Source organism: Gekko japonicus, unplaced genomic scaffold, assembly GCF_001447785.1.
Source record: "Gekko japonicus isolate JY-2015 unplaced genomic scaffold, Gekko_japonicus_V1.1 scaffold2261, whole genome shotgun sequence".
Taxonomy (NCBI): Eukaryota; Metazoa; Chordata; class Lepidosauria; order Squamata; family Gekkonidae; genus Gekko; species Gekko japonicus.
Window position 1 is genome coordinate 85,395 of NW_015175431.1, and position 14,023 is coordinate 99,417.

General features: G+C 42.5%; 1 protein-coding gene across 1 annotated transcript in view; it reads right to left on the reverse strand.

Moving 5' to 3' along the window:
• The window catches only part of LOC107122702 (guanylate cyclase 2G-like), a 78,939-nt gene that overhangs the window by 28,435 nt on the left and 36,481 nt on the right, over nt 1-14,023 (reverse strand). The window contains exons 11-15 of the mRNA XM_015425833.1: nt 10,638-10,721; nt 7,935-8,039; nt 3,946-4,017; nt 1,719-1,884; nt 374-529 (exon numbers count right to left, since the gene is read on the reverse strand). Coding sequence (XP_015281319.1) covers nt 374-529; nt 1,719-1,884; nt 3,946-4,017; nt 7,935-8,039; nt 10,638-10,721 — 583 coding nt within the window. The remainder of the gene's footprint in view (nt 1-373; nt 530-1,718; nt 1,885-3,945; nt 4,018-7,934; nt 8,040-10,637; nt 10,722-14,023) is intronic.

Here is a 14,023-nt window from a genome sequence, read left to right on the forward strand (position 1 = left end):
TTCGGGCACTCCACACTCCAGTGGGTGCCTTCAGGATAGCTGCTCCCCTTTGTCCCCGACTGTGGAGGAAGTCATTGCAAGGCAAGCCCCTGGACTCCAGTGTCAGCGAGGCACTGGATCAGTAGCTGATGGTTGACCGTGTCGTACGCTGCCGACAGGTCCAACAACACATGATTTATTCCTGTTGTCTCTTGCTAGGTGCATCTGTGAGAATTCAGGGAAGGGACCGGGCTAGATATGTGTAAAATGCACATTTCACACACTTCAGCTCTACACTTCACCAGTGTTCAGTCCTTACAAATCTCTCCAACCATCTGGAAGGAGAGAAAAAATTCACAGATCACAGCTCAAAAAGTGGTAAACAAAATTCTACCTTCTGCAGTCTGCTCCAGTTCTTTGAACGGGCCATCTTCATGATTGTATATTATTTCCCTCATAATAATAGCAAAGCTGTAAACATCCCCCTTTTGGGTTCCTTGGGACGGGTATTCCCCCATTCTTAGTAATTCAGGAGCTGTCCAATAGAGATCTACAGTAACAAGACAGCACAGAGTGAAATGGTGGGAAGTCCAGGTAGAACCACATTCAGGGTGAATATTTGAAAAAGTGTTAACACACCCTATCTGTTAAAAGGCATAATGCATCATATTGTTTTATGCCTGGTCTGTTTGGTAGTTCTCAGATGGTTTCGTTTTCCTTTTTGCATTCTTTACAGATGCTTATTTGTTTAGTCAACAGCAGGTGCCACTAGTAAGACCCCTGTAAAGCAGACAGTTATCATTTTAATATTGCCAGCAGGGCACCTTTCTCAGAGCTAATTTTTCCAGAATATCTAATGGGAATTCGCAGCAATGCCTCCCCCTCCCTTTTCTTCCAAACTGGACTGCTCTTTGGGGGGCATTCATACAACTTTGTCCTCTAATTCTCTGCTCTCCAGGCTTTGCCTGTTCTCAGCACGCTCATCCTCACACCACAGCATGCTCATTCTCACATTCTCACACCTGCTTTACTGCAATCTTTACAGACAAAACACAGCCCAAGCTACTTAACACACAGTCAGGGTGGGAAGGTACACATTTTCGAAGTCCTGCCCATCAGCACCATTTTTCTTCTTGTAACCCCTCATCACCACCTTATTCCACACCACACCACTGAGGGTTGTTGTTTTTTAAATGGCAATTTCTATAGCAATTACCATTTTTAAAAAAAGACCTCCAAAATTTCTCCAGTGGTACAATGGGAGGAAATGCAGGGAAATGTGGCTGGCAGGAAAGCTCACAGAAAACTTCAAGTGGGAATTCCACTGCCACTGTCACTGCCACTCTCAAGAGCAACGTATAAAAAACAGAGAATCCTTGCCCGTATAAGAATCAACTGTGTGAATGCATCAACTGCATTCTCTATATCAATTTAACAATTTTTCTTGATGGCCCTGCTGGTGATAGCAATTGAACTAGGGGTGGATTTTATGAATTCATAATATTACAGAGTTTGATAGCTAGCACTTCTAGGTGAAGAAGAGTTCTAAGGAAAATTATACTTATTTTTGCCCCAGGACACTTTCTTCACATGACAACTATGCTATCCAGTGTGGAATACGCCTACTGCCAATAGAATATCTTTGAAAGACTTTAGATTGCCATTGGCATGTCAGGAGTAAAATGCTCTGGAATGGTAGAGGCAGTGTTTTGTGGAACTCTTAGTATGTAGCACTTTACCTTCATAGTTGGTATCCTCTGTTATTACCCTGGTTTTCCTTCCATACTTAAATTCCCACAGCCCAAATCCACTCAGTTTCACCTGCATACGACTGTCCACTAAGCAGTTGGTAGGTTTTAAGTTGCCATGAGAATTCAGGGGGCTATTGTGGATGAATAACATACCCTAAAAAAGGACACAACAAAATCTCCACAGTGTATGCAAGTAAATCTCAAAAAGTACATCTGAGCAAAATACTCCATAAATACCAGTGCCTCAGTTTTGATTTGTATTTAATTAATTCCACAGATTTGTTGTGACAGGTAGCATAACTTTTTATATGAAATGGCAACTGTATTTCACTGGTTGAATGTGGTGGGTTGCGGCTTTGACTACAGCTCAGGGTCTCCCAATTTCTGCCACTCTATCATTCCTTGAGGTCATAAGTTCAGCTGAACCAGCAGAACTATTTAGCTATTCATTCAGAAACAGGTGGGGAACCTACAAGAACTTGTGGGGACACTACGTTTCCCCTTCCCTGAAAGCACCCATAACCTGTCCCCTTTTCCCATTTTTTCTCTCCTTCCCACCCAAAAGCCAATCTACCTTTATCCCCCCTTCCATCTTCCTTCCCTTCCCCAACAGTTGCTACAGCACTACAGTGCAGTTGTGCAGTGCCAGTGCCCAAGCTGGGCTGAAGTGTGCAGTGCTGGCTGCCAGTCTCAGTTGTACCTCTCTTTCCTCTGTATCCTTTCCCCACACTATTTCCCTTTTTCCTCCTCCTGGCAGCTGCCATAGCCTCACCTTTCCCTGCTTCCTTTTCTCCTTTCCACTCACCAACAAACTAATTCTTTTATCTGCTCCCCACGATATTATTTAATGACTTCATTTATATCCCACCTTTCTGTACAGTGGGACCAAAACACCCGACATCATTCTTTTGTCTGCCATTTTCTTTTCACAACTAACCTGTGAAGTAGGTTAGGCTGAGAATGTGCAACTGGGCCACAGTGACCCTGTGAGCTTCCATGGCAGAGTAGTGATTCAGATCTGGGTCTCCCAGATCTTAGTCTGAAACTCTTACCCTTATACCTCATTAGCTTTCATGAACAGTTTGCTGAACAGTAGGAAACATTCCTGCCAATGTCATGCAAGTTGCAGGCTATCAAGTTGCCTGCTGGTTGCTACCAGGCCTGGCTCCAATGAATCCTCCTTCAAAAGTGAAAACAGCACTGGAAATGCGGAGACCCCACACCTTGTCAGAATATTAGCCTATATTTGCTCTCTGTGACCTCCTACCTGTCCAAAGACATAAATTAGCAAGCCATAAATCAGGTGTTGTTAATTGCCCCTGCTGTAATGGAAATCAATCATGCCTGTCTCTGATTTATGACTCCCAATTTCTTCTCAAGATATAAGCCAAACTTCTGCTTCTACCATGCCTTGATCACCAGTTGTCCCCTCTCTGTTTTGGAGGTTTCCCTGTGACTGATCTGCAACCAAAACAGGAAAGCTTATACCCAGAATTAAACTCTGTTGGTCTTAAAGGTGCCACTGGACTCAAACTTTGTGTTATTTATCTGAATTCTGACAGGGAAATTCCCATGATTGAGTACAGTCCTCAAAAATGTCATCCCAAAGGAGTGGAAAACATGAAAATGTACAGCCAGAAATGTGTTTCCCAGTTAACCCAGACAGAAAACTCGTCCAATGCTAGCCTATTTGCAAGAGTCCAAAGGAAGAATTCCACAACTGAAGGTTATCAATTGAGAGCATCTCTCTGTGTGCCCTTGAGGTCTGAATATGTTGCATACATTAAGTAATCAAGAAGGCATGAAATGAGATATACGAGAGAAGCAGAGATTACGATATGCAGGTGGAACCCATTTAAGCTTAAAAGACATTAAAAGCAGTACTGTCAGTTGTGTTCAGAAGCCCAGCAGACAGCCAGTTCTGATAAACTCTTATGTTTATCACTTACGCAATGTGCAATCTAGCCTGCTCTGAAATTTTCTACAGGAGCTGAAGCATCTTTATGGTCTAGCAACCAGATGTAAAACATGAAATCTCCCCCCCTCCCTCCCACCCCATACAAAGAGCGCTTCATTTCAACCACATGAATACAGGTGATTACAGCCTATTAATGCTCATTCTGGCTTTTTTCCAATATCCAACCCCTACAGCAATAATTTTGTGTTTTCGATTTAATCTTCTATAAGAAAGCAGTTCCATCACAAGCATACTCACATTGACTATATCATAAGCAAAGGAGATTTTGAATATCCAATCCAATTCAATATCAGAATGCATCAAAACATCCTGGAAAAACAATAATTTAAACATTCTTACTTGTCAAAATATTTTGTGTGTGTGTGTATTGCACTGCTGATTCATTTAATCTTTTCTACATTTGTGGTTCCATCACTGTTTCATGTGACTTGGTGTTTTTTTTAGCATCAATACTGTTTTGCCTCCAACAAAATCACACAATTGTACCTTGTCTTTTTTGTTGTTGTTTGTTTCTAATGGAATATTAACTCATCAGCTCATTTACTCACTGGATGACACACCAGTTTACCACTCAAACAGCAAATGGCATACATTTAAAAACAGAGGGGAAAATTCTGATATCTGAACTGATTATCATTAGGAGTAGGGTTGCCAGCCCCATGCCACTAGATGGCATTTCCCACCGCCACTCAGAGTAGCAGCAGGATAAAAATAAAATTTTAAAAATGGTTTTCTGGCGACAGGAATTGGCTGGAACTCTATGGTAAATCCACAGAGTTTTCAGTGATTCTTAGAGAGGTGTGACCTTCTTTGGATAAAACTAGAGCAGTTAAACATGGATAAGAGACTCCTCCTGCTCATTTACTTTACACTCTTAACACCTGCCAGATTAAATGCTCACCAGCAGGCAACTTGACACCAAAGATTGCCGCTAATAAGGGTGTCAAACAGGGATGCATCCTAGCCCCTTTCTTATTTAACATCTTTCTTAATCATCTTGCTGCTCAGCTCTCTGATACGGACTGCCACAGTCCCAAACTAGGCAAAATACAAGTACCTTTACTACTCTATGCTGATGACACAGTGTTGCTAACTAGAGTTGGTTTGAGACGTCTGTTGTCTCGCTGCATTGCTTTTTTTTTTACCAACAACAAGCTTCATCTGAATTATGATAAGTCCAAAATCCTAGTGTTCTCTAAAAAGTGGAGACCATACAAATGGTCCATCAATGGCAAAGAGATAGAACAAGTCAAACACTACAAATATCCAATACAATGCAACTTGGTCCACCCATTGCAAATATGCGGTGAAGGCTGCTAGTGTCAGAGCATCAGCTATAGCACGTTTCTTTATTGTAGGGGCAGCACTGATTCGTTCAGCCAACTGGCCTTTAATTCAATGCTATCTAAAGACTTAGATCGTTCTTGCTTCCTCAATAACCTACTACTAAGATATTCCATTCCTGACGACCTCCTTAGCTCCTCAACAAATAACTTAGATCTCAGAGAATGGGTATTTAAGCATGATGCTCTGCTAGATAGACACTTCATTTTAAAAACACAGTCTGCTACCTGGTTTAAATCATTTAAGAATGATCATTTTAGATCACCTTATCTGGTTAATATAGATAATCATAACCTTAGAGCAGCTTTTACATCTTTGCGCTTTGAATCAATGCCTACGGCCGTGTTGGTCGGCCGTTACAACAGAACACCCAAGGCACAGCGTTTATGTATTTGTGGCTCTTCTGCTGTTGAGGATCTCTCCCATTACATTTTTAATTGCTCATTGTACTCCCAGCCTAGGTCAAAATTTTTATCTGGTATTTTATCAGTTTTAAGCTTTTATTCAGTCTCAGAGAAGATTATATTTTTGCTAGCCGATGCCAATGCTGATGTATCCCATAGAATGGCTTTATTTGCCTTGGCTGCAAGGAAAATACGGGCCAACGCTGCTCCTAGCTAATACTGATTTTAGTGGGTATGTTGTGAATTAATTAACTGTTCATAACCTTGGTTTTAACTGTTCATAACCTCGGTTTTAACTGTTCATAACCTCGGTTTTATGGATTTATAACCTCGGTTTTAACTGTTCATAACCTCGGTTTTAACTGTTCATAACCTCGGTTTTATGGATTTATAATGTTGGACTGTATCTTATTTTATACAATTTTTGTGTTTTATTGTGCTCTGTCTGTGGTTTGTAATGGCCTATGGCTAAATACAATAAAATCTTCTCTCTCTCTCGCCATACATTTTTATAGGTGTTTCAACTGTTTCCTAAAATTGTATAACTTGTACTGTTATTTTATGCCAATAAAGGCTAACTTGAACTTGAGAGGTGTGATGTCATATCTGATGGTCATCCCCGTGTCCCCACTCCCACCATTCTCCCTTTATACAGCCTAGCTAATAAAACCTGCTCCCCCTTGAACTTTGAGATCCCCCTAACTACAGGGAAGATGGCCTCATATTTATCCACTCTGCAGGTCCCGCAACAATGTAGAGCATTTACCCTGGCCATACATTTTTATAGGTGTTTCAACTGTTTCCTAAAATTGTATAACTTGTACTGTTATTTTATGCCAATAAAGGCTAACTTGAACTTGAGAGGTGTGATGTCATATCTGATGGTCATCCCCGTGTCCCCACTCCCACCATTCTCCCTTTATACAGCCTAGCTAATAAAACCTGCTCCCCCTTGAACTTTGAGATCCCCCTAACTACAGGGAAGATGGCCTCATATTTATCCACTCTGCAGGTCCCGCAACAATGTAGAGCATTTACCCTGGCCATACATTTTTATAGGTGTTTCAACTGTTTCCTAAAATTGTATAACTTGTACTGTTATTTTATGCCAATAAAGGCTAACTTGAACTTGAGAGGTGTGATGTCATATCTGATGGTCATCCCCGTGTCCCCACTCCCACCATTCTCCCTTTATACAGCCTAGCTAATAAAACCTGCTCCCCCTTGAACTTTGAGATCCCCCTAACTACAGGGAAGATGGCCTCATATTTATCCACTCTGCAGGTCCCGCAACAATGTAGAGCATTTACCCTGGCCATACATTTTTATAGGTGTTTCAACTGTTTCCTAAAATTGTATAACTTGTACTGTTATTTTATGCCAATAAAGGCTAACTTGAACTTGAGAGGTGTGATGTCATATCTGATGGTCATCCCCGTGTCCCCACTCCCACCATTCTCCCTTTGGTTGCCATGCTGGGCCTGCCAACCCTAGTTAGAAGTATTGTGGGGAAATGCATTAGACATGATGCACTTACTTGTCTGTTGTTGTTGTTGTTGTTCAGTCGCACAGTCGAGTCCGACTCTTCGCGACCCCATGGACGAGCTCTCGCCAGGCCTTCCGATCTTCCGCCGTCCTCTGAAGTTGACTCAACTTCATGTTCGTTGCATCGATGACACTGTCTAACCATCTCATCCTTTGCCGTCCCCATCTTCTTTGACCTTCAATCTTTCCAAGCATCAGGGTCTTCTCCAGTGAGTGCTCCCTTCTCATTTGGTGGCCAAAGTATTTGAGCTTCAGTTTCATTATCTGGCCTTCCAGGGAACAGTCAGGGTTGATTTCTTTGAGGATTGACTGATTTGTTCTTCTTGCAGCCCAAGGGACTCTCAAGAGTCTCCTCCAGCACCATAGTTCAAAAGAATCTATTCTTCGGCGCTCGGCCTTCCTTATAGTCCAGCTCTCGCAGCCATACATGACTACTGGGAATACCATTTCTTTGACATGCGGACTTTTGTTGGCAGGGTGATGTCTCTACTTTTTATCATGCTGTTTAGGTTCGCCATCGCTTTCCTCCCAAGGAGCAGGCGTCTTTTAATTTCATGGCTGCAGTCACAGTCTGCGGTGATCTGGGATCCCAGGAACGTGAAGTCTGTCACTACTTCCACGGCTTCCGCTTCTATTTGCCAAGGAGTGATGGGGCCGGATGCCATGATCTTAGTTTTTTTTATGTTGAGCTTCAAGCCCACTTTTGCGCTCTCCTCTTTTACTCTGAGCAAGAGGCTCTTTAGATCCTCTTCACTTTCAGCCATTAGAGTGGTATCATCTGCATATCTGAGGTTGTTGATCTTTTCACCAGCAATCTTAATTCCCGCTTGTGATTCATCCAGGCCAGCATTTCGCATGATGTTTGGGAAAAGGTTAGGCAACCAGGTGAGCTAAATATAAGAACTGATCAAACTGTTGATACAAAGTCCTCACCTTTATGCTTCCCTTCTTGCAGTAGTGTGTTACAATGCAGCTGTCTGAAGCTTGGGGGCATATCCCATAGAAGATTACTAGATTCTCATGTCTCAGTTCTCTCATCTTAAAGCAAAGAGACAATTGTTAATCTGGCACCCAGCATGCATCTCCAAGCCCTATTCAAACCTTGCAACCTGTATATAGTCAAGCTGTCTTCCACCCACACTGAGTCCCCCATCTGCACTTCAGGAGGGGTCGTGGATGGAACCAGCTTGGACATGTAGTCAGCAGAAGCCATTGCGTGACATTGGTACAACGTTTGCTCTCAATATCTTGCACCTGATTTTTATAAGGTATATTGAGGGAGGGAGTGGTAAGTGTCTGCTCCCTCTCCACTTATGCAGTTGGTGTCCATTCGTGCTGTTAACTGCAGATTGTCGAGAGGTCTCAATGAATCGTCTATTAACTATATAATCTATTAACCTGCAAACTCTGTATATTAACCAATTATTTCCCCACATAAAAGATGTGGTGCAGATCAGGACAGCTCTGTGGGACAAAAAAATATATAAGGTGCAGATCAAAGCTGTTCTTAATGCTGCTTTTATAGATATAATTCTTATATGCTAATAAGGACAATCCGATATACAAAACTTCAACATAGATTTATTCTCTTCCTACATACTTCCATCAGATTTCAGATTAATTTCAAATTAGCTGTCTGATTCACCAATTCACATTTTATTTTAAATCCTACCCCCTTTCCATCATAGAACTCAAGGCAGTTTATATAAGATATGGAAGTCTCCAAATCAAATACTGAACAAACCCAGACCTATTTAATGTCTAGTTATGTAACAACAGAAGAAGAGCCCTGCTGGATCAGACCAGTGGTCCATCTCACCCAGCTTCCTATTTCACACAGTGGCCAACAGCCAGTTGCCTCCGAGGACCAATATACAGGGCATACAGGACAAGACCTTCTCCTGATGTTGCCTTGTAGCACTGCCTATGAATGTGGAGGTTCCCTTTAGTCACCATGGCTAGTAGCCTTTAGTGTACCTATATTTCATGAATGTCCAAAGCCTTATAAAACTGTCTATGCCCATGGCCATCACAATTTAATTACTTGTTTGGTCAAGGAATATTTCCTTTTGCTTGTCCTGAATATACTGCACATCAACTTCATTGGCAGAGGGAGAAAAATTCTCTCTCCATTCTTTCTGCCCCATGTACAACTGAAAAGTCCTGAACACTTTAGACCGGGGGTGTTGAACTCATTTGTTACTAGGGCCGTATCTGACATAAATAGGACTTTGTGGGGCCATGCGTGTCATAAAATGTAATGCCAGGTAGGAGAGATATAAACTTTATAAAAGATACAAACACAATTAAATATATTATTTTTTTTACTTGAAATACAAATATACTTAAAACTCTTGAGATATTTTGTTTATTTAACAGTCTTTGATAACTGACACCTCCCAAACCCTCCCCCCCTTAAAAGATGTCTGCCTAAAATGAAAAGGTGGGGGAACAGTGGGATTTGGCAATGCAATTTTAAAAATAAAACATCAAGAAAAAGCACAAGTACCACAGCAGAAACTAAAATATAAACTAAAAATATAAAATGCTCTGAGCCTAGAAACACAAAATGGCTGAGCACTGCAAGCTTCTCCCCTCCCCCTGGTCTACTCAGAGTGGCAGTGGCTCTCCACTGTAACATCCCCCTTTGGCTGTAGGTTGCCAGGTTAGAGTACTCACTCAGGCACCTGTTCTCAGGTCCATTCAGCAGAGCCAAGCTGGCTCATAACATCAACCCTGTATTTGCAAGAAGACAACTCCATCAAGCAGCAGCTTCAGCTATACAAACACTGGAAAGTGAAACTACTTAAGCTCCACTCCATTGGAATACATGGCAACACATGGCAACACAGCACAAACAAAGTTGCAAAGAAAATGCAGAATGGAATTCTCGTTAGGTCTCTGAACCCAGACAGACTACTCTGGGACTGGAATAACAACTACCAGAGTGAAATGACAGCCCCTGGGAGTAGCAGAAGCATTCTGGGATTGGAATGAGGGCCCCCAAAGAGGAATTCCGTTCCCAGAATGCTGCTGCTACTCCCAGGTGCTGTAATTCCACTCTGCGCCCTGTCATTCCAGACCCAGAACACAGATTCTATTGCTAGGGACCATCATTCTACTCTGGGGGCTGTCATTCCAGTCCCAGAACACTGTTTCTATTGCTAGAAACAGTCCCAGAGTAGTCTATCTGGGTGCAGAGACCTTAATGGAAAAATCCATTCCATATTTTCTTGGTAACTTTGCAAGCCCAGAAGAACTTCCTGCCAAAGCCGGCAAAGACAAAGACAAGCTGGAGGGAGCTGGGAACTTCAGCAGCATCAAGCTTCAAAGGGTGAGGACAGGAGGGGAAAGAGGAGGGAAGAAAAGAGCTACGGGCCTGATTAAAGCCATGGGTGGGCCACTTCTGGCCCATGGGCCTTAAGTCTGATACTTCTGCTTTAGACTTTCCTCATAGGAAAGGTGCTCCAACTACTGTATATCTTGGTTGCCCTCTTCTGTACTTTTCCCCAGCTCTGCAATATCCAGTTGCTATATTATGTCCAACCATAACATGGGACCTAGACATTGGGATGTTTTACAGTGCAAAGACAATCTGAAAAAGAGGATCATGAAAAGGTTCAAAGTGAAAAATACCATCTGAACTTCACGAAGAATTGATGGTTTCCAGATCCATGCGTCTGTCTGATTATCAAAATATTTAAGAGCAACAAGGATTCCCTGAAACAAACAAGATGACAGTTAGAACATAATATCCATTAACTATCTTGGAGAAACTATCTTGGAGAAAGCTCTTTCAAAGACACAACGTAGGTATTTTTTGTGTGATCAAATTAAGCAGGCCTCTCCCCATATGAGCCCTGGAGAGCGGTACGCTTTTCCAAACAGCACCTCCTGGTGATCCCCAGCCCGAGGGATGTCTGCTTAGCCTCAACCAGGGCAACGGCCTTTTCAGCCCTTGCCCCAACCTGGTGGAACATGCTCCCACCCAAGATCAGGACCCTGCGGGACTTATTACAGTTCTGCAGGGCCTGTAAAATGGAGCTGTTCTGCCAGGCTTTTGGTTGAGGTGCCTCCCCTGTTTATGGCCCCTTCCCAGTGCCCTGCTGCTTTAGGTAATACTATTGGGCACTGGAACTTTTTGGTGTGCCTATATTCACCTGATATGAGGCACAGAGTTTGTTGTTAGTGTTTATTGTGTCATCTATTGTTTCATTGGTTTTATTGTTTTATAGAGTTTATGTTGTAAGCTGCCCTGAGCCCACTTGTGGGATAGGGTGGGGTATAAAATGAATAAATAAATAAATTTAGTCACTGCATGATTCTCTTGAAAATGACTTTCAGTGACACTCATGCAATGTCATGTCAGTACATAATACTTGCCTGACTACTGGGAGTGTGTGGTAGGGAGAGGGGGACTATAGCAACCATAGAAGCTGTAGGGGACAGGGTGTTTGTTCAAGATGCCTGCAGGGTGGGAGCTGCAGTAGGCTGGGGGGGACGATGTCCTTTCATCCCTTTTGAGGGGGGAATAAAGGCATTGGAGTGTTGATCAGCACAAGCTTTATTGCTATGTTTCACATGGTGACACAGACCCACCTCCTCCCACAGAGTTCATTTTACTTCCAGGGCATTTTCTGTTCCAGATTTACACAGTGGAAGAGTCCACAGTCACCAAACATATTTTGAACTCAATGAAATGAAGATGAACTGAGAAACACATTCACCAGTAAATATAGACATTATTTTAAACATTCTTGTACAGTAATTTTACAGTAAGTTTTATTTTAAAAAAATACTAAAGAAAGAAATGTAAAAGTTTCACAAAGTAGCAGTCAGGTAGAGAGAAGTGTCAGTTTAATGCATGTTGTATCCTGAGGCCAGTCACCATTGCCCCTATCATCTCCATCACCTCATCTGTCTCCATCAAAAAGCTGGAGAAGCTAATCTTTCTTGCCTTCTCTCCCCCTCCCCCCTTCTTTAAAAAAGTACACAAAAAAAACTATGCATGCCCCATAGAACTCACCAAACCCTTGAGAAATTAGAGTTTAACCATCACTTTGGTTGCTCTTGCAACTTGCTGATTATCATGTTTGATTAGGCAATTAAAATTATTACTGAGTTCTTACAAGAAGAAGGAATCTTGTGGACATTCAGGAAAACCTACAGGGCTTGTGTGGCTTGCAAAGCTCTGTTAAGAAGGCTGGGGAGAGATAGCAAGGAGGATTAGCTCTTCTGTCCTGAGCAGAAGAAACAGTGAGAGTGATGGATGGGCAGGAAAGAAGGGTTTTGTTCTCCCACATCCACTGCCTGACATGACTACCTTGGCTGGCCTCATATTATATAATTGGCCTCACAATACAATCAATATAGAGATAGAGAATTATTTTTTTAATTTGATTTATACCCTGCCCTCCCCACCGAAGCAGGCTCAGGGTGGCTTACATAAAGCTACAGGAGATAAAAACAACAATATAAATACAACAATAAGGGTGCGTTTAGACGGGGCATTTGCAACGGTATAGGTGCCGGTTGGAATCGGTGTACTTACAGGCCTTCACACGGTGAACATCTTCCGTCCCTAACCGTTGCAAAGAGCTTTACACCGTTGTATTCTGCCACTAGGTCCCCAAGTGGTGGTATCCTGAGTGCAACGGTTGTAATCGCTTTACCCCCATCTGATCGCTCTCCAACATTGTAGAGCCACTTCCGTTCGGAAGCCCGAGGCTTCCGATTTTCGCCTGCCTTTTTTTTTTTTAGGTCGGCGATATGTGCTTGGGCAAAGCTTCGCCCCGGCGTTCGTTTAAAAAAAGAAGAAAAGGTCCTTAGTTTAAGGTTTTGGAGGACTCCGAGACGTCAGGGAGGCCAGTTTGGTCTTTAAACTTTAAAGGTAATTCCTTACTTTTAAACTTTAATGTAAGACGGGGTGTTTTGCGCATGCATGAAGATCGCCATTCTGTGGATGGCTGCCTATGCGCATGCTCAAACTGAGTTTTTTAAAAAAAACACCAACGCCCGCTGCATGTGAACGGGCATACAGCGATGGGCTCCGCAGACAGGAGGTAAGTGTGATCGCATTTCAGCCAGCATAAACTGCACCGGTTCCAACCGGTACAGTTTATGCTGGCTGAAACGCCCCGTCTGAACGCACCCTATGAATATCAGAATAAAAACACAACATAAAAGCACAACATAATTACTAAAGCCATTTATATGGCGGCAGTGGTGTAATAGTAGCAAAAGCACAATGAATTGCCATCAGCAGATGATTTTCTGTCGGCAAGCACAGGCTGGATGATGGTATAGGGCACAGGGTCTTAGGTTGTTAGGTGCGGCTCCCTACCCAAAGGCCTGGTGGAAGAGCTCCGTTTTACAGGCCCTGCAGAACTGTAAAAGGTCCCGCAGGGCCCTGATCTCCTCTGGGAGCTTATTCCACCAGGTTGGAGCCACCACTGAAAAGGTCCTGGCCCTAGTCGATATCAGCCTGGCATCCTTGGGACAAGCGGTTTTGAGACCCTGACCATAGTGCTGTCTGGGGAACATATGGGGAATTACATGGATCACTGCTATTTATACCAGATTATCCAATGAAAATTCAGGTCAATCAAGCAACCATGTTCCACACAATGATTGCAACATGTGGGAAATGTTACAAATTACCCATCTACAAAGCATTGGGCTAGAAATGTTTGGAAAACCCAATAATTCCCAACAACAACAACAACAAAAATTGGTTTGAAGGAGGACTGTGCATAAATAGGAACACAAATGTTGATTTATAGCACAATAAAACTGATAATGTGGAACAGATATAGTTAGATCCACATTTTAGTGATTTTAAAGGAAAATTAACTATCCTGACACCAAGGAAAGAGCTGACTGTATAATTTCTTGGGAGCAAAAACAATACCTTGTGCATGAATCTAACAACTGCCAATGGGGTCAGGTATCGTATTGATTAAGCCTTATGACTTAGATTTTCAAAAAGATCATGTGCGGATACAGCACTGTGCTCATTGATG